At 47.2% G+C, this 27,517-nt stretch overlaps 1 protein-coding gene across 1 annotated transcript in view; it reads right to left on the reverse strand.

The window, feature by feature from the left end:
- Window positions 1-27,517, reverse strand: part of LOC106578042 (protein Shroom4) — a 100,110-nt gene that overhangs the window by 3,422 nt on the left and 69,171 nt on the right. Inside the window, exons 3-12 of the mRNA XM_045701588.1 lie at window positions 26,435-26,623; window positions 21,870-21,934; window positions 18,533-21,768; window positions 16,664-16,737; window positions 4,963-5,700; window positions 4,613-4,857; window positions 4,343-4,524; window positions 2,459-2,691; window positions 1,618-1,750; window positions 1,036-1,137 (exon numbers count right to left, since the gene is read on the reverse strand). Coding sequence (XP_045557544.1) covers window positions 1,036-1,137; window positions 1,618-1,750; window positions 2,459-2,691; window positions 4,343-4,524; window positions 4,613-4,857; window positions 4,963-5,700; window positions 16,664-16,737; window positions 18,533-21,768; window positions 21,870-21,934; window positions 26,435-26,623 — 5,197 coding nt within the window. The remainder of the gene's footprint in view (window positions 1-1,035; window positions 1,138-1,617; window positions 1,751-2,458; window positions 2,692-4,342; window positions 4,525-4,612; window positions 4,858-4,962; window positions 5,701-16,663; window positions 16,738-18,532; window positions 21,769-21,869; window positions 21,935-26,434; window positions 26,624-27,517) is intronic.

Below are 27,517 nucleotides of genomic sequence, written 5' to 3' on the forward strand. Positions count from 1 at the left end.
CGCAAAAACCATCAAGCGCTATGATGAAACTGGCTCTCATGAGGACCACCACAGGACAGGAAGACCCAGAGTTACCTCTGCTGCAGAGGATAAGTTCATTAGGGGTACCAGCCTCAGATATTGCAGCCCAAATAAATCCTTCATACAGTTCAAGTAACAAACACATCTCAACATCAACTGTTCAGAGGAGACTGTGTGAATCAGGCCTTCGTGGTCAAATTGCTGCAAAGAAACCACTACTAAAGGACACCAATATGAAGAAGAGACTTGCTTGGGCCAAGAAACACGAGCAATGGACATTAGACCGGTGGAAATCTGTGTTTTGGTTTGATGAGTCCAAATTGGAGATTTTTGGTTCCAACTGCTGTGTCTTTGTGAGACGCAGAGTAGGTGAACAGATGATCTCTGCATGTGTGGTTCCCACCGTGAAGCATGGAGGAGGAGGTGTGATGGTGTGGGGGTGCTTTGCTGGTCACACGGTCTGTGATTTATTTAGAATTCAAGGCACACTTAACCAGCATGACTGCCACAGCATTCTGCAGCGATACGCCATCCCATCTGGTTTGCGCTTAGTGGGACTATCATTTGTTTTTCAACAGGACAATGACTCAAAACACACATTCAGGCTGTGTAATGGCTATTAGACCAAGGAGAATGATGGACTGCTGCATCAGATGACCTGGCCTCCACAATCACCTGACCTAAACCCAGTTGAGATTGTTTGGGATCAGTTGGACTGCAGGGTGAAGGAAAAGCAGCCAACAAGTGCTCAACATATGTGGGAACTCCTTCAAGACAGTTGGAAAAGCATTCCTCATGAAGCTGGTTGAGAGAATGCCAAGAGTATGCAAAGCTGTCATCAAGGCAGGGTGGCTACTTTAAAGAATCTAAAATACTACATGAGTCCATATGTGTTATTTCATAATTTTGATGTCTTCACTATTATTCTACAATGTAGAAAATAGTAAAAATAAAGAAAAACCCTTGAATGAGTAGGTGTGTCAAAACTTGTGTGTGTGTTTGTACTGTACATACCTCTTCTCCCAGCTGTGTGTTAGCCCGTATATCTTCCTGTAGACCTCTCTGTGCTTCTCTCAGAACTCCTAGCTTCTTACGGAGACTCTCCATCAACTGTTTCTGTACAGTGGGAGGATGTGGAGACAGGGGGAGACAGGGGGATGAGGAGACAGGGGAGGGGGAGACAGGGGAGGGAGACAGGGGAGGGAGAGACAGGGGAGGGAGACAGGGGAGGGGGAGACAGGGGGATGAGGAGACAGGGGAGGGAGACAGGGGGAGGGAGACAGGGGAGGGAGACAGGGAGAGGGGAGACAGGGGGAGACAGGGGGATGAGGAGACAGGGGGAGACAGGGGATGAGGGAGACAGGGGGAGGGGGAGACAGGGGGAGGGGGAGACAGGGGGAGACAGGGGGATGAGGAGACAGGGGGAGGGGGAGACAGGGGGATGAGGAGACAGGGGGATGGGGAGACAGGGGGATGAGGAGACAGGGGAGGGGGAGACAGGAAAAGGTGTAAGACAGCTCGTCATCATCGCCGTGTGTGTGCTAGTGAGTGCCCTCACACGTGTATTTACATTGTATGAGCGTGTATGTTTATTACCTTATAAGACAGTTGGTCATCGTGATCAGTATCTCTGGCATCTGAGCAGTAGTCTTTCATCTGAGTGAGGAGCTGAGCCTTGGCTGCTGAGGTAGAATAATAGGACGAACAACTGGAGCTGGCAGCAGAATGCCTGGGGTGGGGAGGAGAGGAGAGAGGAAGGGAGAGAAGGAGAGAGGGAGGAAGAGGAGAGAAGGAGGGAATGAGGGAGGCGAGAGAGGAGGAGAGGAGGCGAGTGGGAGGGAGAGGGAGGAAGAGGGGGAGAGGAGGAGAGAGGGAGGAAGAGGGGGAGAGAGAAGGAGAGGAGAGAAGGAGGGAATGAGGGAGGCAAGAGAGGGAGGGAGGAAGGGAGAGGAGGAGGGAGGGAGGGAGGGAGGGAATGAGGGAGGCAAGAGAGGGAGGGAGGAAGGGAGAGGAGGCGAGAGGGAGAGGAGGCGAGAGGGAGGGAGGGAGGGAGGGAGAGGAGAGCAGGCGAGAGGGAGGGAGAGCAGGCGAGAGGGAGGGAGAGGAGGAGAGTGGAGAGCGGGAGGGAGAGGAGAGCGGGAGAGAGAGAGAGGGGAGAGAGGAGGAGAGGGAGGGAGAGGAGGAGAGGAGATGGAGTGATGGGGGAGGGCGGAAAGCATAAGACTTAGGGTTTCAAATTACATGAAAATATGTTCCGTAATAATGTAAATGTTAACATAAGTCCATAAAGACAGTGAACTATGTTTATTTGCTTTTGCTGACAAATGCATTGTTTGTCTTTGAGAGATATAGTCCTTTATTAGAGCAATGTGTATGAATGAGCAAATGAATGAGCAAATACATAAACCCCAAACACACACAGACACAGTACACCTACCTATCCAGGCTGTCAGTGTTTTTCTCCGAGTTTGTGTTACGGTAGGCCCCTCTCCAGCTCTCTGTGCCCGCCTTGCCCCCACCGCTCTGGGGCAATAGCTCCTCCATGAGTCCCTCTCTGGTCCCCATCCCCTGGTCCTCCATCTCCCCATCCAGGGACCCACTCTCTGCAGTCTTCCTACCCGCCGGCGAGGCCTCCTGGGCAGGCAGCGTATCGATGTCTGTCTCCAGAACCTGTAGTAGAGTTCAGATCGTACCGGTAAGTTCACCCCCCAGTTATAATGTCTCCACTTGCATCGCCAAATTGGTGTTTAGTGGTGCAACCGGCGAGTATGCTATGAAGCGGGCGTGTTTGGGGGTCACGTGTTTGCGGGCGGTCACGTGTTTGTTGGGGTCACGTGTTTGCGGGGGTCACGTGTTTGCGGGCGGTCACGTGTTTGCGGGCGGTCACGTGTTTGCGGGCGGTCACGTGTTTGCGGGCGGTCACGTGTTTGCGGGCGGTCACGTGTTTGCGGGCGGTCACGTGTTTGCGGGCGGTCACGTGTTTGCGGGCGGTCACGTGTTTGCGGGCGGTCACGTGTTTGCGGGCGGTCACGTGTTTGTTGGGGTCACGTGTTTGCGGGGGTCACGTGTTTGCGGGCGGTCACGTGTTTGCGGGGGTCACGTGTTTGCGGACGGTCACGTGTTTGCGGACGGTCACGTGTTTGCAGACGGTCACGTGTTTGCGGACGGTCACGTGTTTGTACAGCAGAGGATCACTAGTTTGAGCCCAATAGGGGACGAGGACAGTGAACTAAGCTATAGTTATATAATATATAGTCATATAATATATAGTTGTATATAATTTATAGTTGTATAGAATTTATAGTTCTATATAATATATGGTTCTATAATATGTAGTTCTATAATATATAGTTATAGAATATATAGTTATAGAATATATAGGTCTATATAATATATAGTTATATAATCTATAGTTATATAATTTATAGTTCTATATAATATATAGTTATGTAATATATAGTTCTATATAATATATAGTTCTATAGAATTTATAGTTCTATATAATATATAGTCATATAATATATAGTTGTATATAATATATGGTTCTATAATATGTAGTTATAGAATATATAGTTATAGAATATATAGTTATAGAATTTATAGTTATATATAATATATAGTTCTATAATTTACAGTTCTATATAATATATAGTTCTATATAATATATAGTTATATATAATATATAGTTCTATATAGTCATATAATATATAGTTCTATATAATTTATAGTTCTATATAATATATAGTTATATAATATAAAGTTCTATAATATATAGTTAGGTAATGTATAGTTCTATAATATATGGTTCTATAATATATGGTTCTACAATTTATAGTTCTACAATTTATAGTTCTATAATATATAGTTATAGAATATATAGTTATAGAATTTATAGTTATATATAATATATAGTTATATAATATATATAGTTATATAATAAATAGTTATATAATATATAGTTATATAATATATAGTTATATAATTTATAGTTCTATATAATATATAGTTCTATAATATATAATTCTATAATATATAGTTATATAATATATAGTGATATAATATATAGTTCTATAATTTATAGTTCTATAATATATGGTTTTATAATATATAGTTCTATAATATATAGTTATATAAGTTAGCAGCATGCTCCGGGGTGAAGTTTTGCCTAGATACAGATCTAGGATCAGCTTCCCCTCCCCCAATCCTATCACTGGAGGACGTCTTTAATGATTAGTGGGGAAAATTTAAATCTGACCCAAGATCAGCATCTTGGGGCAACTTCACCCTACTCCTTAGCAGCACAGTGAATCCTGTCACACACCGTGACGGGCAGAGCAAAACACTGGAGCTCTGTCCTGATTGGCTCTTCATCCTCAGGAAGCCCCTCCTCCTGGAAGTCGTCAATGTCTGTTTCCATGGGGATGTCCACTTCCTGTTCCAAGCTCTGGGCGGAGCTCGGGCTAAAACCTGGTTCCAGTTCCAATTCGGGTTCCAATTCTGGTTCTGGAATGGGAATCAATCAATCATATTATATATAGCCCTTTTTACATCAGCAGTTGTCACTTTTCAGAATCAGACTGATGTTCCTTACTGTTGTTATTGTTGTTGTGGGGATGATTCCGGAATCTTCTACTGTTCTGTAGTTGTTGCTGCTGCTCGAAGCTCATAGCAAAATAGGACTCTAGAGAGATAACACCGTTCTCTATGGTGGGGAGGGCTGAGACGATATGCACCCTGGGAGATGGAGTTCTCTCCCACTCAGCCCCGGCCCTCTGCTGTCTATGAGAGATGGGCTTCAACACAGCAGGGAGATCTTGATCATCCATGTTGCATAGCCTGGAGTGGGATGACAATAGGGTTAAACGTGTGTGTGTGTGTGTGTGTGTGTGTGTGTGTGTGTGTGTGTGTGTGTGTGTGTGTGTTCAGTCTCCATCTCCTCACCTGGCTTGGTTGTCTGATGGTGGTAGAGGGGGCAGTGAGTTGTTGTAATGAGTGGGTGTGTCTCTCTCTCTATGTTGTGGAGCCACCGGCAGGAAGGACCTGCGTCTGAACCCAGGACTGGGCGTGGCTTGTGAAAAGGGGCGTTCCTGGAGCTGGCTCAGGCTGCAGCGCTGGCACCCCTCTAGCTCCTCCCTCTGAGGCGGGAGGCTGTAGGAGCGCTGATGCGTCATTTTGGACGTTTCTGTGGGACAGGAGGTGTGAGGAGGGTGAGAGGGTAGACCCTCTGGTGGACTGAGAGGGAGAGGATGGACTGATGAAGAAGAGGTGGAGGAGAGAGAAGAGGCGAAGAGGGTGTTGTGGGGCGCTCTCCTTCGGTGGAACTCCTCCCATTTGGGGGGAGGCGGCCTGGGAGGGGGTGGGGTTTTCTTCCTGGTAGCCACTCCCCTAGCACTTCCCACTCCATCAACCCCGCCTCCCTCCTCCAGCTCTGAAAGCGGTGTCGCTGTAGCAACCGAGGGGGAAGCACGGTGGTATGTGGAGTCGAAGCGTAGATCATTCTCTGACATGGCCCTGCTTCGTAGTGATGAAGACGATGATGAAGATGTGGGATCATCCACACTACAGGCAGACAGCCTGCCGCTCTGACCCAGGTGGTGGTGGTGGTATTGGTGTGGTGTAACTGTTATAGCGCAATCTGGTGGCCTGGTGCAGGAATCACGTCTGTACCGCGGGTTGTCCCTAAGAAAGAAAGAGAGACAGACAGATTCTCTAATTCTCCCATAGGGACCTCCATTAGACTGTCATCATAACATGGAGCCTGATGGAGAGAGATTCTACTTCCAATCACCATACACTTATACATGTAGTACTTACACACACACACACACACACACACACACACACACACACACACACACACACACACACACACACACACACAGACACACACAGAGACAGAGACAGACAGAGAGAGACAGACAGAGAGAGAGACAGAGAGAGAGAGACAGAGAGAGAGAGATCTCAGGGAATTAGACCAAAGTTCTCAATTGGTACAAGATATATAGAGTACTGCACACACTACAATTACTTAGGTTTAAAAATAAGCTCAATTGGACACCTTAATGAGGCAGTGAATGAACTGAGAGAGAAAGCACGCAGGGCATTCTACACCATTAAATAGCAAATTCAAATTGAAATACCTATTAAAATTTGGCTAAAACGAATTGAATATGTCATTGAACCAATTTCACTTTATGGCAGCGAGGTGTGGGGTCCACTTGCAAAACAAGATTTCATCAAATGGGACAAACACCCCATTGAAACCCTACATGCAGAGTTCTGTAAGATTCTCCTACGTGTCCAGAGTAAAACCAGAAACAATGCATGCAGGGCAGAATGAGGCCAATATCCACTAATAATAAAAACTCAGAAAAGAGCAATTCAGTTTGGGAAACATCTAAAATACAGTGACCCCCTCTGATATCATTACCAAGCCCTGCAATGCCAAGAGCTGAGCAAAGAAAAGAGTCCCCTCATTCAGCTATCTGGTCCTAAATCAACAGTACACTGCGGCTAACTATTTGACCATGGTTACTGATCAAAACCTTAGAAAAACCTTGACAAAGTACAGGCTCAGTGAGCACAGCCTTGCCATTGAGAAGGGTAGACACAGGAAAACCTGGCTCCCTGTAGAGGAAAGGCTGTGCAACCACTGCACAACAGCAGAACCTGAGACAGAGCTGCATTTCCTGACAAAATGTCAAAAATATAAAACAATTAGAGAGTGTCATTTCCCCAAATTTGAAACCCTTATTCAAGGTTTCAAAGACCTCTCTGATGAGGATAGGCTACCCGTCCTGTTGGGGGAGGACGCAGAGAGCTGTGGGTTGGCAGCGCACTACATTGCTGCCTGCCATAAGTTGAGGGACAGTGTCTGACAGACCAATCAACCTGTATATGTCCTCTACTGTATGACTATTGTTATTGTTGAATGTATGGTTATTTTGACCCTTGGTTATTGTTGTTACTGTTGTCCCGTTGACAATTTTGAATTTCATTTTTTAAAATATTTTTTATATTGTAAATATCCAAAATAAGCTTTGTCAATATGTACATTGTTACATCATGCCAATAAAGCGCTTTGAATTGAAATGAGAGAGAGAGAGAGGCAGAGAGAGAGACAGAGAGAGAGAGGCAGAGAGAGAGAGGCAGAGAGAGAGGCAGAGAGAGAGAGGGGCAGAGAGAGAGGCAGAGAGAGAGAGGGGCAGAGAGATAGAGAGAGAGAGAGAGGCAGAGAGAGAGAGAGAGAGAGAGAGAGAGAGAGAGAGAGGCAGAGAGAGAGAGGCAGAGAGAGAGAGAGAGAGGCAGAGAGAGAGGGGCAGAGAGAGAGAGAGAGAGAGGCAGAGAGAGGCAGAGAGAGAGGGGCAGAGAGAGAGAGAGAGAGGGGCAGAGAGAGAGAGAGAGAGAGGCAGAGAGAGAGGGGCAGAGAGAGAGAGAGAGAGGGGCAGAGAGAGAGAGAGAGAGGCAGAGAGAGAGAGAGAGAGGCAGAGAGAGAGAGAGAGAGGCAGAGAGAGAGCAGAGAGAGAGAGGCAGAGAGAGGCAGAGAGAGAGAGAGGCAGAGAGAGAGAGAGATGCAGAGAGAGAGATGCAGAGAGAGAGAGAGGGGCAGAGAGAGAGAGAGGGGGGCAGAGAGAGAGAGAGGGGGGCAGAGAGAGAGAGGGGGCAGAGAGAGAGAGAGAGAGAGAGAGAGAGAGAGAGAGGCAGTCATGCAGATGAACAGCTCCTGACTTCTTAAAACTCTGGTTGTTATGAGTGAGATTAACAAAATTAAATTAGAAAAACATATTGTACAACTGAAGATCAACACAGGAGTAAAAGACTCACAGTCTGTCAATCTTAATCGTGCTAGCTAGCTAAATTCAGCTAAATCTGTCAGCTAGCTTACTGGCTAACTGGTAACCATAGCAACAGGGCCACAGGCAGGCTCGCAGCACCAGCAGCACAGACAGTGACTTTCCCTGTCTTTTTTTGAATTTCCAGCAGAAATCAAATCAGAGAAGGGGAGAAAATTTTTAAAATGTAAACAGAATTCAGAGGGAGAACCTGGAAACTTTGTTTGCCAACTGCTCACACAACAGGACTGTAACAAAACTGTTGTTTTACACAGACCACACTGCTGCCTGGCATACAGCTGTAACCAGGCATACAGCTGTAACCAGGCATACAGCTGTAACCAGGCATTTCAGCTGTAACCAGGCATTTCAGCTGTAACCAGGCATACAGCTGTAACCAGGCATTCAGCTGTAACCAGGCATTTCAGCTGTAACCAGGCATTTCAGCTGTAACCAGGCATTTCAGCTGTAACCAGGCATACAGCTGTAACCAGGCATACAGCTGTAACCAGGCATTTCAGCTGTAACCAGGCATTTCAGCTGTAACCAGGCATACAGCTGTAACCAGGCATTTCAGCTGTAACCAGGCATTTCAGCTGTAACCAGGCATTTCAGCTGTAACCAGGCATTTCAGCTGTAACCAGGCATTTCAGCTATACAACAAAGCAAGGAAAGGCAAATCCACATTTTTGAGGACAGCAAAAAGGACCAGGAAAACAGGTTTCTGACGGTAAACATGTACCAGAACGGCACTGTCATGGTCCAGGGCAGTGAGGCTGCACTCAGCTCTTAGTGCAGGACTTCCCCAACCTAGGGAAGATGGTGGGAACCAAAAAGGACAAGGACAGCACCCCAACCTCTCCCCTCAGGCACCCCAACCTCTCCCCTCACCTCAGGCACCCCAACCTCTCCCCTCACCTCAGGCACCCCAACCTCTCCCCTACCTCAGGCACCCCAACCTCTCCCCTCACCTCAGGCAACCCAACCTCTCCACCTCAGGCACCCCAACCTCTCCCCTCACCTCAGGCACCCCAACCTCTCCCCTCAGGCACCCCAACCTCTCCCCTCAGGCACCCCAACCTCTCCCCTCAGGCACCCCAACCTCTCCCCTCACCTCAGGCACCCCAACCTCTCCCCTCACCTCAGGCACCCCAACCTCTCCCCTCACCTCAGGCACCCCAACCTCTCCCCTCACCTCAGGCACCCCAACCTCTCCCCTCACCTCAGGCACCCCAACAGCAAGGGCCCAGACCCACACAACAGCTCTATCCTCCCCCTGCCTGCCTACAACCACCAAGACAACACTACCATCAGCCTGCTGAGAGACAGGCTGGTTCTGTTAGAGGTATGGGTTACTGAGCTGAAGGAGCAGCCCACCAAGACAACACTACCATCAGACTGCTGAGAGACAGGCTGGTTCTGTTAGAGGTATGGGTTACTGAGCAGCAGCCCACCAAGACAACACTACCATCAGACTGCTGAGAGACAGGCTGGTTCTGTTAGAGGTATGGGTTACTGAGCTGAAGGAGCAGCCCCCCAGCTACACCACCTCCAGACTGCTGAGAGACAGGCTGGCTCTGTTAGAGGTATGGGTTACTGAGCTGAAGGAGCAGCCCCCCAGCTACACCACCTCCAGCCCAGACACAGAGCTTCTACAGGACCAGATCAACCAGTGCAAGAACCCAGCTGAAGAACTCTGTCCAGGAGGTGAGAGAGAGCCTTACCACAGCTCTTGAGGAGGTAAAGGTCACCATGAGGAGAGAGCCTTACCACAGCTCTTGAGGAGGTAAAGGTCACCATGAGGAGAGAGCCTTACCACAGCTCTTGAGGAGGTAAAGGCCACCATGAGGAGAGAGCCTTACCACAGCTCTGAGAGCGAGGTAAAGGTCACCATGAGGAGAGAGCCTTACCACAGCTCTGAGAGAGAGGTAAAGGACACCATGAGGAGAGAGCCTTACCACAGCTCTTGAGGAGGTAAAGGCCACCATGAGGAGAGAGCCTTACCTCAGCTCTTGAGGAGGTAAAGGCCACCATGAGGAGAGAGCCTTACCACAGCTCTTGAGGAGGTAAAGGCCACCATGAGGAGAGAGCCTTACCACAGCTCTTGAGGAGGTAAAGGTCACCATGAGGAGAGAGCCTTACCACAGCTCTGGAGGAGGTAAAGGTCACAATGAGGAGAGAGCCTTACCACAGTGTTTGAGGAGGTAAAGGTCACCATGAGGAGAGAGCCTTACCACAGCTCTGGAGGAGGTAAAGGTCACCATGAGGAGAGAGCCTTACCACAGCTCTTGAGGAGGTAAAGGTCACCATGAGGAGAGAGCCTTACCACAGCTCTGGAGGAGGTAAAGGTCACCATGAGGAGAGAGCCTTACCACAGCGCTGGAGGAGGTAAAGGTCACCATGAGGAGAGAGCCTTACCACAGCACTGGAGGAGGTAAAGGTCACCATGAGGAGAGAGGTAGTGCAGGTAAAGGAGGAGATGGCAAAGGAGTTGTCTGTCATCAAGAGGGTGCTGCAGCACAGAGAACAGACTGTAGAGACTCCTAGAGAGAAGCTGCAGCACCTCACCACCCCTAACAGAGGACCACCCAGAGACTCCCACCAAGCCACCTTTACCCACAACCCCCCCCCCATACCGACAACCATTTACCCACACCCCCAGTCAACAAGGCGGCTCACATGGGGACACCTACTACAGAGAGAAGCTCTCTGCCCCCCCCCCCCACCGACACAGCCCCCACACACCCCAGCCCCAGACCGTAAACCCACTACTCTGGTAAAACCCACTGAGGTGGCCATCCTCATTGACTCAAATGAGAAATTCATCCAAGAGGATAAACTCTTCCCCCCCACCACAAGGTGTCCAAAATATGATGCCCAAAAACACAGGATGCCCTCCACATCCTGTCCCAGCCTGACTTTGGCACACCAGGCCACATCATTATTCACACCGGCACCAACAACCTGCGAGAGGAGCAGGAGAGAGTAGGCAGCCTGGTCAACAGAGTAGCAGAGAGGGCCTCTGAGTGGTTCCCCAACTCCCACATCACCATCTCCACTCTGCTGCCCTGCAAAGGCTGTGTCCTACTCTCGAACGTACACGTTGCTCACCACCCAACAATCACCCCAGAGCACCTGCACGACCACTCCCACCTGAGGAAGCAGACAGTAGGGATGTTTGCCAAGTCTCTAAAGGACGTGGCACTTGGTAGACAAACACCCCATGCTGCACTGGACAGAGGAGCACCCAGAGACCCCTACCAGACCACTGCACCACCAAGGAGCCCCAGGCCCCCTCAACGCCACACCAGACCCAGCGCACCCCACCCACCACCAGAGCATCACCACCTCCATCGGCTCAGCCAGACCGGACCGGGCCCAGCCTACTACCCCGCACCAGACCACCACCTCTACCAGACCAGAGAGGCAGCCCCACGGCCCAGACCTGGACCCCCTCCACAGGGCCCAACTCTGTAGGCTTGAGTAAACAGCTCCTTCAATACATCTGCACTAAAGCGCAAGCACACACACACACACACACACACACACACACACACACACACACACACACACACACACACACACACACACACACACACACACACACACACACACACACACACACACACACAACTAAAAGTTAAGGTTATCCTGTTTATCACTCTGAACATCTCAGTAGTTACTGTATTTCTGACTGTTATTCTTTCTTTTTGCAACATGAAATCACTATCAGTTAGCATGTGGAACATTCAGGGTCTAAACTCATCAACCTATCAGTTAGCATGTGGAACATTCAGGGTCTAAACTCATCAACCTATCAGTTAGCATGTGGAACATTCAGGGTCTAAACTCATCAACCTATCAGTTAGCATGTGGAACATTCAGGGTCTAAACTCATCAACCTATCAGTTAGCATGTGGAACATTCAGGGCCTAAACTCATCAACCTATCAGTTAGCATGTGGAACATTCAGGGTCTAAACTCATCAACCTATCAGTTAGCATGTGGAACATTCAGGGTCTAAACTCATCAACCTATCAGTTAGCATGTGGAACATTCAGGGTCTAAACTCATCAACCTATCAGTTAGCATGTGGAACATTCAGGGTCTAAACTCATCAACCTATCAGTTAGCATGTGGAACATTCAGGGTCTAAACTCATCAACCTATCAGTTAGCATGTGGAACATTCAGGGTCTAAACTCATCAACCTATCAGTTAGCATGTGGAACATTCAGGGCCTAAACTCATCAACCTATCAGTTAGCATGTGGAACATTCAGGGTCTAAACTCATCAACCTATCAGTTAGCATGTGGAACATTCAGGGCCTAAACTCATCAACCTATCAGTTAGCATGTGGAACATTCAGGGCCTAAACTCATCAACCTATCAGTTAGCATGTGGAACATTCAGGGTCTAAACTCATCAACCTATCAGTTAGCATGTGGAACATTCAGGGTCTAAACTCATCAACCTATCAGTTAGCATGTGGAACATTCAGGGTCTAAACTCATCAACCTATCAGTTAGCATGTGGAACATTCAGGGCCTAAACTCATCAACCTATCAGTTAGCATGTGGAACATTCAGGGCCTAAACTCATCAACCTATCAGTTAGCATGTGGAACATTCAGGGTCTAAACTCATCAACCTATCAGTTAGCATGTGGAACATTCAGGGTCTAAACTCATCAACCTATCAGTTAGCATGTGGAACATTCAGGGTCTAAACTCATCAACCTATCAGTTAGCATGTGGAACATTCAGGGTCTAAACTCATCAACCTATCAGTTAGCATGTGGAACATTCAGGGTCTAAACTCATCAACCTATCAGTTAGCATGTGGAACATTCAGGGCCTAAACTCATCAACCTATCAGTTAGCATGTGGAACATTCAGGGTCTAAACTCATCAACCTATCAGTTAGCATGTGGAACATTCAGGGCCTAAACTCATCAACCTATCAGTTAGCATGTGGAACATTCAGGGCCTAAACTCATCAACCTATCAGTTAGCATGTGGAACATTCAGGGTCTAAACTAGTCAACCTATCAGTTAGCATGTGGAACATTCAGGGTCTAAACTCATCAACCTATCAGTTAGCATGTAGAACATTCAGGGTCTAAACTCATCAACCTATCAGTTAGCATGTGGAACATTCAGGGTCTAAACTCATCAACCTATCAGTTAGCATGTAGAACATTCAGGGTCTAAACTCATCAACCTATCAGTTAGCATGTGGAACATTCAGGGTCTAAACTCATCAACCTATCAGTTAGCATGTGGAACATTCAGGGTCTAAACTCATCAACCTATCAGTTAGCATGTGGAACATTCAGGGCCTAAACTCATCAACCTATCAGTTAGCATGTGGAACATTCAGGGTCTAAACTCATCAACCTATCAGTTAGCATGTGGAACATTCAGGGCCTAAACTCATCAACCTATCAGTTAGCATGTGGAACATTCAGGGTCTAAACTCATCAACCTATCAGTTAGCATGTGGAACATTCAGGGCCTAAACTCATCAACCTATCAGTTAGCATGTGGAACATTCAGGGCCTAAACTCATCAACCTATCAGTTAGCATGTGGAACATTCAGGGTCTAAACTCATCAACCTATCAGTTAGCATGTGGAACATATTACTCAGAGGAGAACTTCCCCACCCTTGAGGAAGAGACGTGCCATTTCCAGGCCCAGGGAAATAGCCTCATCTGTGGGGACACAAATGTAAGCACAGGAACACTACCTGATGTAACGAGCACACGACTACAGGCCATAGTGTTTCTAACTGTCGTGATCTCCCCCATAGAAACAACAGTGACAGCACCATCTACAACAACGGAAGGGATCTGTTGCAGCTCTGTAGAAGTCTGGGTCTGTACTTTGTCAATGGTAGGTTATGGGGGGACTCTTTGGGGAGATTCACCTACTGCTCACCTCTTGGCCACAGTACAGTAGACTATATGATTACAGACATTGGCCCTTTCTCTCTCAGCTCATTCCCCTGTCAAGCCACTAACACCTCTGTCTGATCACAGCCAAATTACATTGTTCCTCAAAAGAACAGCACAGAAGAATACCAGAAAGCAACCTGGAACCAAAATATCCAAACACTCTTAGATAACTTTCTGGATACCACATTCACTCACAGTGAAGAAGGCATCAATCTAGCAATACAAAACATCAACTATATATTCACGCAACCTGCAAAAGAAGCACAACTAAAATTGATAAAAACTAAACAACAAAGATCCCAGATGACAACTGGTTTGATGCAGATTGTAAAATTATAAGGAAGAGAACTTAGAACACTATCCAACCAAAAGCACAGAGACCCACATAATGGTGATTTACGCCTTCATTACTGTGAGACTTTAAAACTCAAAACCAAAAAAGCCCAGTACAACAGCAAGCAGCTGACACTAAATGAGGAGTCCATAAACACAAACAACTTCTGGCAAAATTGGAAAAACCTAAAAAAAAAAATCTAAACAAGAGGAATTAGCGAAACAAAATGGTGAGATATGGACAACCCATTTTAAAACACTCTACAACACCGTTCAAACTGACACAAACGCAGAACAACGCCAAATTCATGACACGTTGAATGGATTAGAAAAAGCTATAAAGGACAATCAAAATCCACTGGAACCCAATTACTGACCAGGAGCTCTATAAGAAACTTCAGGCCCTCAAATTTAAAAAAGCATGCGGACCTGATGGCATCCTAAATGAGATGCTCAAACTCACTAGTGAAAAACGTCAATTGGCTACAGTATATTAAAACTGTTAAATTTGATCCTGAGTGTAGGTTATTTCCCTGACATCTTGAATCAAGGACTCATATCCCCAATCGTTAAGAACACATTGGACCCTAACAATTCCAGAAGCATGTATGTGTGTGACGCCCCTCCCACTCTGTCTGCCGTATTCTCTCTCTTCTTGTTTCCTTATTAGGATGCCGGTGGGCGGAGTTGGGAGGGTCAGCGACATGGGAAACACCTGGGCCCGGCTGTGTCCCAGGATAAATAGACCTCTTCCACAGTCATTGGGGAGACTCTCTCCATGCAGACACCTTCATAGAGTTTGTTGTGGTATTTTTGTGGCCTTTTGGATGTTTGCTTTGGCACCTTTCAACACCCCGTATTATCACATTTATGCATGCAAAACACTCCCTTACACTACTGATTACTGATTACACACACCATTGCTAATTGCATTTAGGTTACCTGAGTTAATAAATATATATTTTGTTATTCCTTGTCGTCTCCCTTTTGTTAGGAACTTTGAGCCGGTTCGTGACAGTGAACAGTAACCTGGGGAAGGTTTTCTGTAGTATTATAAATGTAAGCGTTCTAAACTTCATTAATAAGCACAATGTCTTGAGTAAAAGCCCAATTGGATTTATACCAAAACATCGCACAACTGATCATATTTACACCCTACACACCCTGATAGATAAACATGTCCACCAAAATAATACCAAAATATACGCTTGCTTTATCGACTTCCAAAAATCATTTGATTCTATTTGGCATACAGGACTGTTCTACAAAGTTATTGAAAGTGGTGTAGGGGGTAAAACATATGACATAATTAAATCAATGTATACTGGCAATACGTGCAGCATCAAAATTGTCAAGAAAAGAACAGAATTCTTTAACCAGGGGCGGGGCCTTCGTCAGGGTTGCAATCTGAGCCCTGAATTAAAAATAAGCTCAACCGGACACCTTAATGAGGCAGTGAATAAACTGAGAGAGAAAGCACGCAGGGCATTCTACGCCATTAAAAAACTAATTCAAATTGAAATAGCTATTAAAATGTGGCTAAAACTAATTGAATGTGTCATTGAACCAATTTCACTTTATGGCAGCGAGGCGTGGGGTCCACTTGCAAAACAAGATTTTAAACAATGGGACAAAAACACGATATTGAAACCCTGCATGCAGAGTTCTGTAAGATTCTCCTACATGTCCAGAGGAAAACCACAAACAATGCATGCAGGGCAGAATTAGGCCAATATCCACTAATAATAAATACTCAAAAAAGAGCAATTCAGTTTGGGAAACATCTAAAATACAGTGACCCCCTCTGATATCATTACCAAGCCCTGCAATGCCAAGAGCTGAGCAAAGAAAAGAGTCCCCTCATCCAGCTATCTGGTCCTAAATCAACAGTACACTGCGGCTAACTATTTGACCATGGTTACTGATCAAAACCTTAGAAAAACCTTGACAAAGTACAGGCTCAGTGAGCACAGCCTTGCCATTGAGAAGGGTAGACACAGGAAAACCTGTCTCCATGTAGAGGAAAGGCTGTGCTACCACTGCACAACAGCAGAACCTGAGACAAAGCTGCATTTCCTGACAAAATGTAAAAAATATAAAACAATTAGAGAGTGTCATTTCCCCAAATTTGAAACCCTTATTAAAGGTTTCAAAGACCTCTCTGATGAGGACAGGCTACCCGTCCTGTTGGGGGAGGACACAGACAGCTGTGGGTTGGCAGCGCACTACATTGCTGCCTGCCATAAGATGAGGGACAGTGTCCTCTATGCTTATTGTTAATGTTCAATGTTTGGTTATTTTGACCCTTGGTTATTGTTGTTACTGTTGTCCCGTTGATAATATTGATTATTATTATAAATTATGTTAATATTGTAAATCTCCAAAGTAAACTTTGGCAATCTGTATATTGTTACGTCATGCCAATAAAGCAAATTGAGAGAGACAGAGAGAGAGAGCGAGCGAGAGAGAGACAGAGAGGAGAAGCAGAGAGAGAGAGCTGACAGGCAGGAAGTGTCATACCTCTCGGTCAGGCTGAACTTCCTGTTGATTTGTGTTTGTTCCCGTGGTAACGGCTGGGATGGCGCAGGATACTCCTGTGGAACACATTCATTAACATTCATTAAGTACTTTGAAAAGCAGCTATTTCATCCAGGCTATAGAGGAGGAGAGCAGCTATTTCATCCAGGCTATAGAGGAGGAGAGCAGCTATTTCATCCAGACTATAGAGGGAGATAGCAGCTATTTCATCCAGACTATAGAGGAGGAGAGCAGCTATTTCATCCAGACTATAGAGGGAGAGAGCAGCTATTTCATCCAGACTATAGAGGAGGAGAGCAGCTATTTCATCATGGCTATAGAGGAGGAGAGCAGATATTTCATCCAGGCTATAGAGGAGGAGAGCAGCTATTTCATCCAGACTATAGAGGAGGAGAGCAGCTATTTCATCCAGGCTATAGAGGAGGAGAGCAGCTATTTCATCCAGACTATAGAGGAGGAGAGCAGCTATTTCATCCAGGCTATAGAGGAGGAGAGCAGCTATTTCATCCAGACTATAGAGGAGGAGAGCAGCTATTTCATCCAGACTATAGAGGAGGAGAGCAGCTATTTCATCCAGGCTATAGAGGAGGAGAGCAGCTATTTCATCCAGGCTATAGAGGAGGAGAGCAGCTATTTCATCCAGGCTATAGAGGAGGAGAGCAGCTATTTCATCCAGACTATAGAGGAGGAGAGCAGCTATTTCATCCAGGCTATAGAGGAGGAGAGCAGTTATTTCATCCAGGCTATACAGGAGGAGAGCAGCTATTTCATCCAGACTATAGAGGAGGAGAGCAGCGATTTCATCCAGGCTATAGAGGAGGAGAGCAGCTATTTCATCCAGACTATAGAGGGAGAGAGCAGCTATTTCATCCAGACTATAGAGGAGGAGAGCAGCTATTTCATCCAGGCTATAGAGGAGGAGAGCAGCTATTTCATCCAGGCTATAGAGGAGGAGAGCAGCTATTTCATCCAGGCTATAGAGGAGGAGAGCAGCTATTTCATCCAGACTATAGAGGAGGAGAGCAGCTATTTCATCCAGGCTATAGAGGAGGAGAGCAGCTATTTCATCCAGACTATAGAGGAGGAGAGCAGCTATTTCATCCAGGCTATAGAGGAGGAGAGCAGCTATTTCATCCAGGCTATAGAGGAGGAGAGCAGCTATTTCATCCAGACTATAGAGGAGAGCAGCTATTTCATCCAGGCGATAGAGGAGAGCAGCTATTTCATCCAGACTATAGAGGAGGAGAGCAGCTATTTCATCCAGGCTATAGAGGAGGAGAGCAGCTATTTCATCCAGACTATAGAGGAGGAGAGCAGCTATTTCATCCAGACTATAGAGGAGGAGAGCAGCTATTTCATCCAGGCTATAGAGGAGGAGAGCAGCTATTTCATCCAGGCTATAGAGGAGGAGAGCAGCTATTTCATCCAGACTATAGAGGAGGAGAGCAGCTATTTCATCCAGACTATAGAGGAGGAGAGCAGTTATTTCATCCAGGCTATAGAGGAGGAAAGCAGCTATTTCATCCAGGCTATAGAGGAGAGGATATGTTATAAAGTGTTTCCAAACATCTGTTGTAGAAAAACTCAACTTGGGGGACAGATTAATTAATAATAAAATGCTTGTAGATTCAGTTCCCATCTCAAAGACTGGAATCAGTTGATTAAAAAAAAACTCTAGTGTGTGTGTGTGTGTGTGTGTGTGTCTTTATATCCTCATGTACCAGCCAAGGCTAAGCAAGCTACAACACACTACATCCTCATTCACATCTGGATCCATTTAATAGTGTTGGGCATCTTCAAATACTTCAGAAGATACTGTCTATGTCCTCTATAACAGTAGCCTATACTTACCTCTGTTGGTGTGTAGCCATATGGTAGGTACCCCTGATGTGGAGCCTGGTCGTCCTGGAGGAGAGGGGTGTTGACAGGGCGGAAGGCTGAATGAGGGGCCTCGATCTGGGCTTGGGGATGGGGACAGGAGTGGGTCTGGGTCTTCTGGTATGCCTGGGGCTGAGTCCAAGTGTTGTAGAGGTCCCGAGCTGTACTGAGTGACTCTCTCTCCCTCTCTCCTTGTCTCTCCATCTCCCTCTCACATTCCCTCGCCAGGTCAATCTCCTTCTCTCTTTCTCTCTCCCTCTCTCTCAGTCTAGCCTTCTCTTCCCTTTGTCTCTGTTCCTCTCTCTCTCGCTCTCTCTCCCTTTCAAGCGCCATCTCCCTCTCTCTTGCTCTCTCCTCCCTTTTCTTCCCTCTTTCCCACTCCCTCTCCTTTTCTCTCTCCCTCTCCTTTTCTCTCTCCCTCTCCTTCTCTCTCTCCTCTCTCTCCCTCTCCCTCTCCTTCTCTCTCTCCCTCTCCCTCGCTCTCTCCCTCTCCCTCGCTCTCTCCCTCTCCTTCGCTCTCTCCACCTCCTTCGCTCTCTCCACCTCCTTCGCTCTCTCCACCTCCTTCGCTCTCTCCACCTCCGTCGCTCTCTCCCCCTCCTTCGCTCTCTCCCCCTCCTTTTCTCTATCCCTGTTGCTGCAAACCAATTGTCTCCGGGCCTCCATGGTTGTAATCGATAGGGGACTTTCCTTCTGGATTCCCCCCTGGTACGAGTACCTCCGCTGGGCTTGTCCCTGTCCGTAGCCCCCTCTCTGGTTCTCCAGCGTGGATGGATGAGGCTGCCTCCCATGTCTATCTGGCCTCTGCCGTCGACTCGTCAGGCCTGGCAGATTCGACACCGACATACTCCTACTGGTCTCCTCAAAGAACTTACAACGATCCGCGAAAGGAAGAATATCGCACTCCTCCGTATGAGAAGAACAAGTGGTGGTGGAAGAAGAGGTGGAGGCTGCTCTTCCTCGTCCTGATACCCCCAGGGCCCCTCTGACCCTCTCGCCCTGACGGTCGGTGTCCATTTCCAGTTGGAGATTGTGTTCGGGCGTCCACCTCCATCGGCGAGCCATACCAGCTGGAGCTTGCTCCTCCACCACCTGGATTCCCACATCGCAGCTGGGCATGGCTGGATCCAACATCTGGGTGGTCCTGGATGGGTCTGACGCTTGGTTTTGGTCCTCCTGTGGTTCAGGATATTCATCCCTGGGGGGTTGCAGAGCTGAAACTGGGGTTGGGGATGACAGGTGGAGCTGGGGTGTGGAAGTAGAGGCCAGTAGACTTCCAGGGGCTGGAGCTGATCGGCTGGCATCAGACGAGGTGTACCTGCCTTGGGAGCACCTTTCCTGGGTGCACCTTTCCTTGAGGTCGTCAGCCTCTTCCCTCTGGAGGTCCTCCAGGTCAGGACCCTCTTCTTCCTCGACCGTCTCCCCGCCGTAGAGCAGCCCTCCTGGGCCTTTGCTCTTCGACAGCTGAGCTTTCTTGCGCTGGATCTCATTTCGGAGGTTCGTGGCAAAGCGTTCGCTGCGGCGGCGTGACCGGGACGAACGGTGACTCCTGGGTTTCTTCATCAGCACCTCTCCATCATCATCATCCTCTCTTTCTCCTCTTCTGTCTCCTCCTCCTCCTCTCAGATCCTCCCCAAGTAGGCTATCCACACTTGCTGCAGCACTGAGAGGCCCAAAGTCTGTCTTCTGTACCTGCTCGGAGCTCACTCCTCCCTGGGTACAGCCTCCAGAAGGCTTCTCTGACCCTGGAACACTCAATGACCTACCCCAGGGGTGTTGGAGCTGGATGGGAGAGAGGAGAGTAGCAGCAGCAGCCCCAACCACCAATCCCATCTCCCTTGCCTCTCTAACCCCATCGATCTCCACCGATCCTGGGGAAGAGCAGCGACTCCCTCCCCCTCCAGCACCCCCTCCCCACTTCCCCTGGTTCTGCTGGAGTTGGACAGGGGCGTTGTTACTCCCTAGATCCCCAGATATGTTCTCTCTGGTGGGGTGAAAGGGGGAGTGAGACCACTGGGAGCTGGAGGGGGAGACGGAGCTACGGTCTGAAGGGTCCGAGGGGTCGCTGGAGAACTCTAGGAGATGTAGCTGGGACAAGAGTTTCTCAGGGGCGCTGTGTCTGTAGAGACCTGATGAGGAGTGCTCGTTCTGGGGGAGGAGGTGGCTGGGCTCCCCTAAGGGTTCTGGAACTATGGAGGTGTCAGGAGGGTCGGGGCTTGAGATGGGAGAAGAGGAGCTTATCTCTGGAGCAGGGAGGAGGGGGGAAAGGGGGTCTGGGTGGCTATTCTGGATCTCTGAGTTGTTGTCCTTACGGGAACCTTTTTTCTTGGAAATGAGGGTGTAGTACTGCTCTAAAGAATCACCTTTGAAATTCCCAACCCTGTTTCCATTTCTGTTTCCCTCAGTCTTTGACGTCTCACTAGTAGCAGGATAGCCGTTGCTGCTCGGAACGCCGGGAATGCTCAGAAGATCGTCGTCAACGTCTTCGGCATGGCAATGGGAGAGGCTGGGAATTCCAACGGGGTCAGGGATGCATCGTTGTACTTTGACATCTGTGACCCCGGAGCAACCCCGGGTGGCCCTGAAACTGTCCTTCCTGGTCGGTGGCTGGGGGGGACTCGAAACCTCCCTTTCCCCTTCTCCTCCACCCATCTCCCCTTCTCCCTTCCTCCTCTCGTCCTCATAACAGTATGAAGATGGTCTCTCCTTAGCGTCTGGCTGCCTCACTCTCGGTCTGGTCAGCGACCCAGACTTTAGTAAGGCAGAGGTTCTGGTCTCATCTCGGGGCTCGCCTGACTCCTTCCCCAGGGACGGTGCATCGCCGCAGGCATACCCCCGGCTGGTGGGCCCCCCTGGCCCCAGGCTCTGGAGGATATTCTCCATGGAACAGGCTTCACCAGCTCTCAGTGAGACAGTATAGTCAGATGTATTAGAACTAGCTGAAAAAGAACTATAGGCAGAGTCTCTCTTGTTGTTGAAGATGACAGGGTCGACAGGGGAATTCTGAGAATCGTAGTCTCTCTTGTTGTTGAAGATGGCAGGGTCCACTAGGGAATTCTGGGAATTGTAGTCTCTCTTGTTGTTGAAGATGCCGGGGTCAACAGGGGAATTGTAGTCCCTCTTGTTGTTGAAGATGGCAGGGTCCACTGGTGAATTCTGGGAATCGTAGTACACTTGGCTGCTAGGAGGCTCCAGGCTCTCCATGCTACCTAAAACAAGGATCATAATGTAAATCCGATGTTAAACATTATCCTCTATTATTGTAAATGCATGTGTGGTTGGATTGTGTTCAAATCAAATCAAATCAAACCTAGAGAACTGCTGTGGTCTGTGGAGTAGTGTCTGGAGAGCTGATTCCACTGGATAGACAGATCACTGTGGAGAGGGACGGGGCGAGAGAGAGGGAGGAATGTTACCCTCTAAACCTAGTCTCTTTGAAATACAATCCTAGTTGCACTAAATCTTCCAGTGAGTTTTATCTGCCTTACTGAATTCCACACATGGTTGGTCTGCCTTACTGTATTCCACACATGGTTAGTCTGCCTTACTGAATTCCACACATGGTTGGTCTGCCTTACTGTATTCCACATGTGGTTAATCTGCCTTACTGTATTCCACACATGGTTGGTCTGCCTTACGGAATTCCACACATGGTTGGTCTGCCTTACTGTATTCCACACATGGCTGGTCTGCCTTACTGTATTCCACACATGGTTGGTCTGCCTTACTGTATTCCACACATGGTTGGTCTGCCTTACTGTATTCCACACATGGTTGGTCTGCCTTACTGAATTCCCCACATGGTTGGTCTGCCTTACTGTATTCCACACATGGTTGGTCTGCCTTACTGTATTCCACACATGGTTGGTCTGCCTTACTGTATTCCACACATGGTTGGTCTGCCTTACTGTATTCCACACATGGTTAATCTGCCTTACTGTATTCCAAACATGGTTGGTCTGCCTTACTGTATTCCACACATGGTTGGTCTGCCTTACTGTATTCCACACATGGCTGGTCTGCCTTACTGTATTCCACACATGGTTTATCTGCCTTACTGTATTCCACACATGGTTGGTCTGCCTTACTGTATTCCACACATGTTTTATCTGCCTTACTGTATTCCACACATGGTTGGTCTGCCTTACTGTATTCCACACATGGTTTGGGTAGCCTTACTGTATTCCACACATGGTTGGTCTGCCTTACTGTATTCCACACATGGTTGGTCTGCCTTACTGTATTCCACACATGGTTTATCTGCCTTACTGTATTCCACACGTTTTATCTGCCTTACTGTATTCCACACATGGTTGGTCTGCCTTACTGTATTCCACACATGGTTTATCTGCCTTACTGTATTCCACACATGGTTGGTCTGCCTTACTGTATTCCACACATGGTTGGTCTGCCTTACTGTATTCCACACATGGTTTGGGTTGCCTTACTGTATTCCACACATGGTTGGTCTGCCTTACTGTATTCCACACATGGTTTTAAACATTTTAAGGAAGGTAAAGAAGGAAGAGAAGATTTGAATGGTAGCCTCTTTAAGCAGTCAGGGATTTCTGCTGCGTCGCGGTAAAGAGAGACAGGAAATGAGGTGGTAACCACGGGAAATGACATCCCCTCCCTCATGAACACTCCATCAGGGAATGATGAGGAACATGACAGGAATACCAACTCTGTGGTGAATCAGAGTGGACACACAAACAGCTGCACCACACACACACACACACACACACACACACACACACACACACACACACAAACAGCCGCACTACACACACACACACACACACACACACACACACACACACACACACACACACACACACACACACACACACACACACACACACACACACACACACACACACACACACACACACACACACACACACACACACACACACACGAACACACGAACACAAACACGTTAACAGAAACACGCATACACATTCACAAAGAAATGCTCACAGCTCAGCTTAGGGGCGGTAAGTCGCTTAGCGGTTAAAGGTTGCTGGTTCGAATCCCCGAGCTGGCAAGGCGAACAAATCTGCCGTTCTGCCCTTGAGCAAGGCAGTTAACCCCCAACCACAACTTCTCCCCTGGACACCGATGATGTGGACGTTGATTAAAGCAGCCCTCCGCACCTCTCTGATTCAGAGGGGTTAAATGTGGAAGAATGCATTCAGTTGTGTAACTGACTAGGGACTAGGTATCCCCCGTTCCCTAGATAGTCACACAGCACACACACACACACACACACACACACACACACACACACACACACACACACACACACACACACACACACACACACACACACACACACACACACACACACACACTCAATGCCATGAACTACGAGGAGTCTGTGAGAAAGTCAGTAATATGGTCTACATAAGAGGGTGAGTGTTTCTGGGACTTTGTCAGAACGTAGGATTAACAGTCTTCCTCTCTTTGTCCATATGTTCTGGGAGTCACCGTGTCCTGTTATGCCAAGAGAATGTGTCTGATCAGCTGTTGCAGTGTGTGTGTGTGTGTGTGTGTGTGTGTGTGTGTGTGGGTGGGGGCAAAAAGGACAAGGACAGGCCTGAACAACTTTTGGAATTGCAGCACAAAGCGACGACAGCTTTATGTAAACTCCAGCCCATCTACTATGCCAGTTAAAACCATTAGCTGTGTGTGTGTGTGTGTGTGTGTGTGTGTGTGTGTGTGTGTGTGTGTGTGTGTGTGTGTGTGTGTGTGTGTGTGTGTTGAGATACATAAACACTGGCCTATCTCAGCCTGTTAAAACAATTAGGGGTAATTGTAGTGAATTATACCATTGATAGTCATCAAAGAGGAAACGCTGTGTGTGTGTGTGTGTGTGTGTGTGTGTGTGTGTGTGTGTGTGTGTGTGTGTGTGTGTGTGTGTGTGTGTGTGTGTGTGTGTGTGTGTGTGTGTGTGTGTGTGTGTGTGTGTGTGTGTGTGTGTGTGTGTGTGTGTGTGTGTGTGTGTGTGTGTGTGTGTGTATGTGTGTGTGTGCGCGCGCACATTCAAATTTACTTAACATATCAGGGAGTCAATTTCCTGTTGTTCTAGAGGTAAGTTTCACATAGTTATATTGTTATTTATATGTATATGTAACTACGCTCATAAAGGAACACCCTCAAAGTCATTTAATTACATTTAAGTAGCCACTAACCAGTACAGCTCAGGACAGCTCAGTACAGCTCAGGACAGCACAGTACAGTTCAGGACAGCTCAGTAAAGCTCAGGACAGCCCAGTACAGCTCAGGACAGCCCAGTACAGCTCAGGACAGCCCAGTACAGCCCAGTACAGCTCAGTACAGCTCAGGACAGCCCAGGACAGCCCATGACAGCTCAGTACAGCTCAGGACAGCTCAGTACAGCTCAGGACAGCTCAGGACAGCTCAGTACAGCTCAGTACAGCTCAGTACAGCCCAGTACAGCTCAGGACAGCCCAGGACAGCTCAGGCAGCTCAGTACAGCTCAGGACAGCCCAGTACAGCCCAGTACTGCCCAGTACAGCTCAGTACAGGTCAGGACAGCTCGCCTCGGTCAGGCTCAGGACAGCTCAGGACAGCCCAGTACAGCCCAGTACAGCTCAGGACAGCCCAGTACAGCTCAGTACAGCTCAGGACAGCTCAGGACAACTCAGGACAGCTCAGGACAGCTCAGTACAGCTCAGGACAGCCCAGTACAGCCCAGTACAGCTCAGTACAGCTCAGGACAGCTCAGTACAGCTCAGGACAGCCCAGTACAGCTCAGTACAGCTCAGTACAGCTCAGTACAGCTCAGTACAGCTCAGGACAGCTCGCCTCGGTCGGGCTCAGGACAGCTTAGGACAGCCCAGGACAGCTCAGTACAGCTCAGGACAGCTCAGGACAGCCCAGGACAGCTCAGGACAGCCCAGTACAGCTCAGGACAGCTCAGGACAGCCCAGGACAGCTCAGTACAGCTCAGGACAGCTCGCCTCGGTCAGGCTCAGTAGTGTGATCAGCCATTTTGATAGTCTGGATAATCAGCCAGTGAGTAACGTCTGAATCAACGTCTGTCTGAAAATAGCCCTGCTGTTGTTTGGAATAGGCTGGGTGCCATTAGGGTATTTTCAACAAAAGTAGTGCACTATGTAGGGAATAGGGTGCCGTTAGGGGAGCACTTTATTCCCTATATAGTGCACTACTTTTGACCAGGGGAATAGACTGTTGAGTCTTTGGAGGTCCTTTAAATCAATGATCAGCCAGAGAGGAATGTGTGAATCGATGCCTGTCTGAAAACAGCCTTCTATTATCCGGGGTGATGGCTGCTATTGGCTTTAGAACACAATGGAGGTTATGAAGCTAACAGACGATTGTTAGTAAAATTCCCCTGGTGTGCTCGCTCTGTTGTGTGTGTGTGTGTGTGTGTGTGTGTGTGTGTGTGTGTGTGTGTGTGTGTGTGTGTGTGTGTGTGTGTGTGTGTGTGTGTGTGTGTGAATCTTTGGAAACGCGTCACAGAACAGAATTCCCCTGGTCTGGCCTACCCAACAATACACTCCCACAGGACTGTGTGTACCCATCCACCCTTATACACACAGCACAGACAGGCACGTGCACCCACAACAACACAATGCTGGCCAGTAATAGCTGTTTAAAGGATTATAGCGTCTGACTATTTAATAGGACACATTCCTGCTTAATGAATGTCTGTCTGCATACAGCTACAGTAGACACCTGTTGTACTCAGTATGTACAGATAGTGTGTGTGTGTGTGTGTGTGTGTGTGTGTGTGTGTGTGTGTGTGTGTGTGTGTGTGTGTGTGTGTGTGTGTGTGTGTGTGTGTGTGCGTGCGTGCGTGCGTGTACATGTCTGTCTGGGTGGTACCTGCTGTCTGCTGTAGAGTGCCAGGGTAGTGTGTAGGGCCCAGGGTGGAGCTGCATGGCAGAGGGGGGGGCAGAAGGGGGGAGGGTGTCGGCAGGGAGAGGAGGGAGAGGGGTAGTGCTGGGGGGGGACTCTGATGATGACAGCCTGGCCAGATGCCAGGAGTGAGGCCTGATCACAGGTATACTGCGTCTGGAGAGAGAGAGAGAGTATAACAATTATTATTATTATTATTATTATACACACAGACAGTATGCACTAACAATATACTGAACACCTAGAAAGACAAGTCAGACACACAGGAGTAAAAAGTAAATCAAATCAATCAGAGCTTTCAAATGTAGGCCCAGGTATCCTGCCGCTCCCCAAAATATTCCCTAATAATAATAAAAATAATAATAATCATAATAATAAAAATCATAATCATAATAAAAATAATCATAATAATCATAATAATCATAATAATATTCATAATCATCATCATAATAATCATCATAATAATCACCATAATAATCATCATAATAATAATAATATTAATCATATTAATCATCATAATAATCATAATAATAATCATAATAGTAATCATATTAATCATCATAATAATCATAATAATAATCATAATAGTAATCATATTAATCATCATAATAATCATAATAATAAGCATAATAGTAATAATAATCATCATCATAATCATAATATTAATCATATTAATCATAATATTAAAAATAATAATCACCATCATCATCATAATAATAATCATAATCATAAAAATAATATTAATCATAATACTTCAAATTATAATAATTATCATAATAATAATAATAATCATGATAATAATCATCATAATAAAAAATAAAATAAAAATAATAATAATAATAATCATAATAATAATCATAATAATAAAAATAATAATAATCAGAATAATAAAAATAACAATCATAATAATCCCTGGAGTGTAGCAGACTATATATAAAGCCCTGCCCAGCCGGTCCATGTGTTTCACGTGCACAGTGTTTCACGTGCACGCTAGGTAGGAGCCTGGAACAAACATCTCTGAGTTCCCGGGAGGTTCCCGCTCATGAATAG

The sequence above is a fragment of the Salmo salar genome, chromosome ssa18 (assembly GCF_905237065.1).
Source record: "Salmo salar chromosome ssa18, Ssal_v3.1, whole genome shotgun sequence".
Classification (NCBI taxonomy): Eukaryota; Metazoa; Chordata; class Actinopteri; order Salmoniformes; family Salmonidae; genus Salmo; species Salmo salar.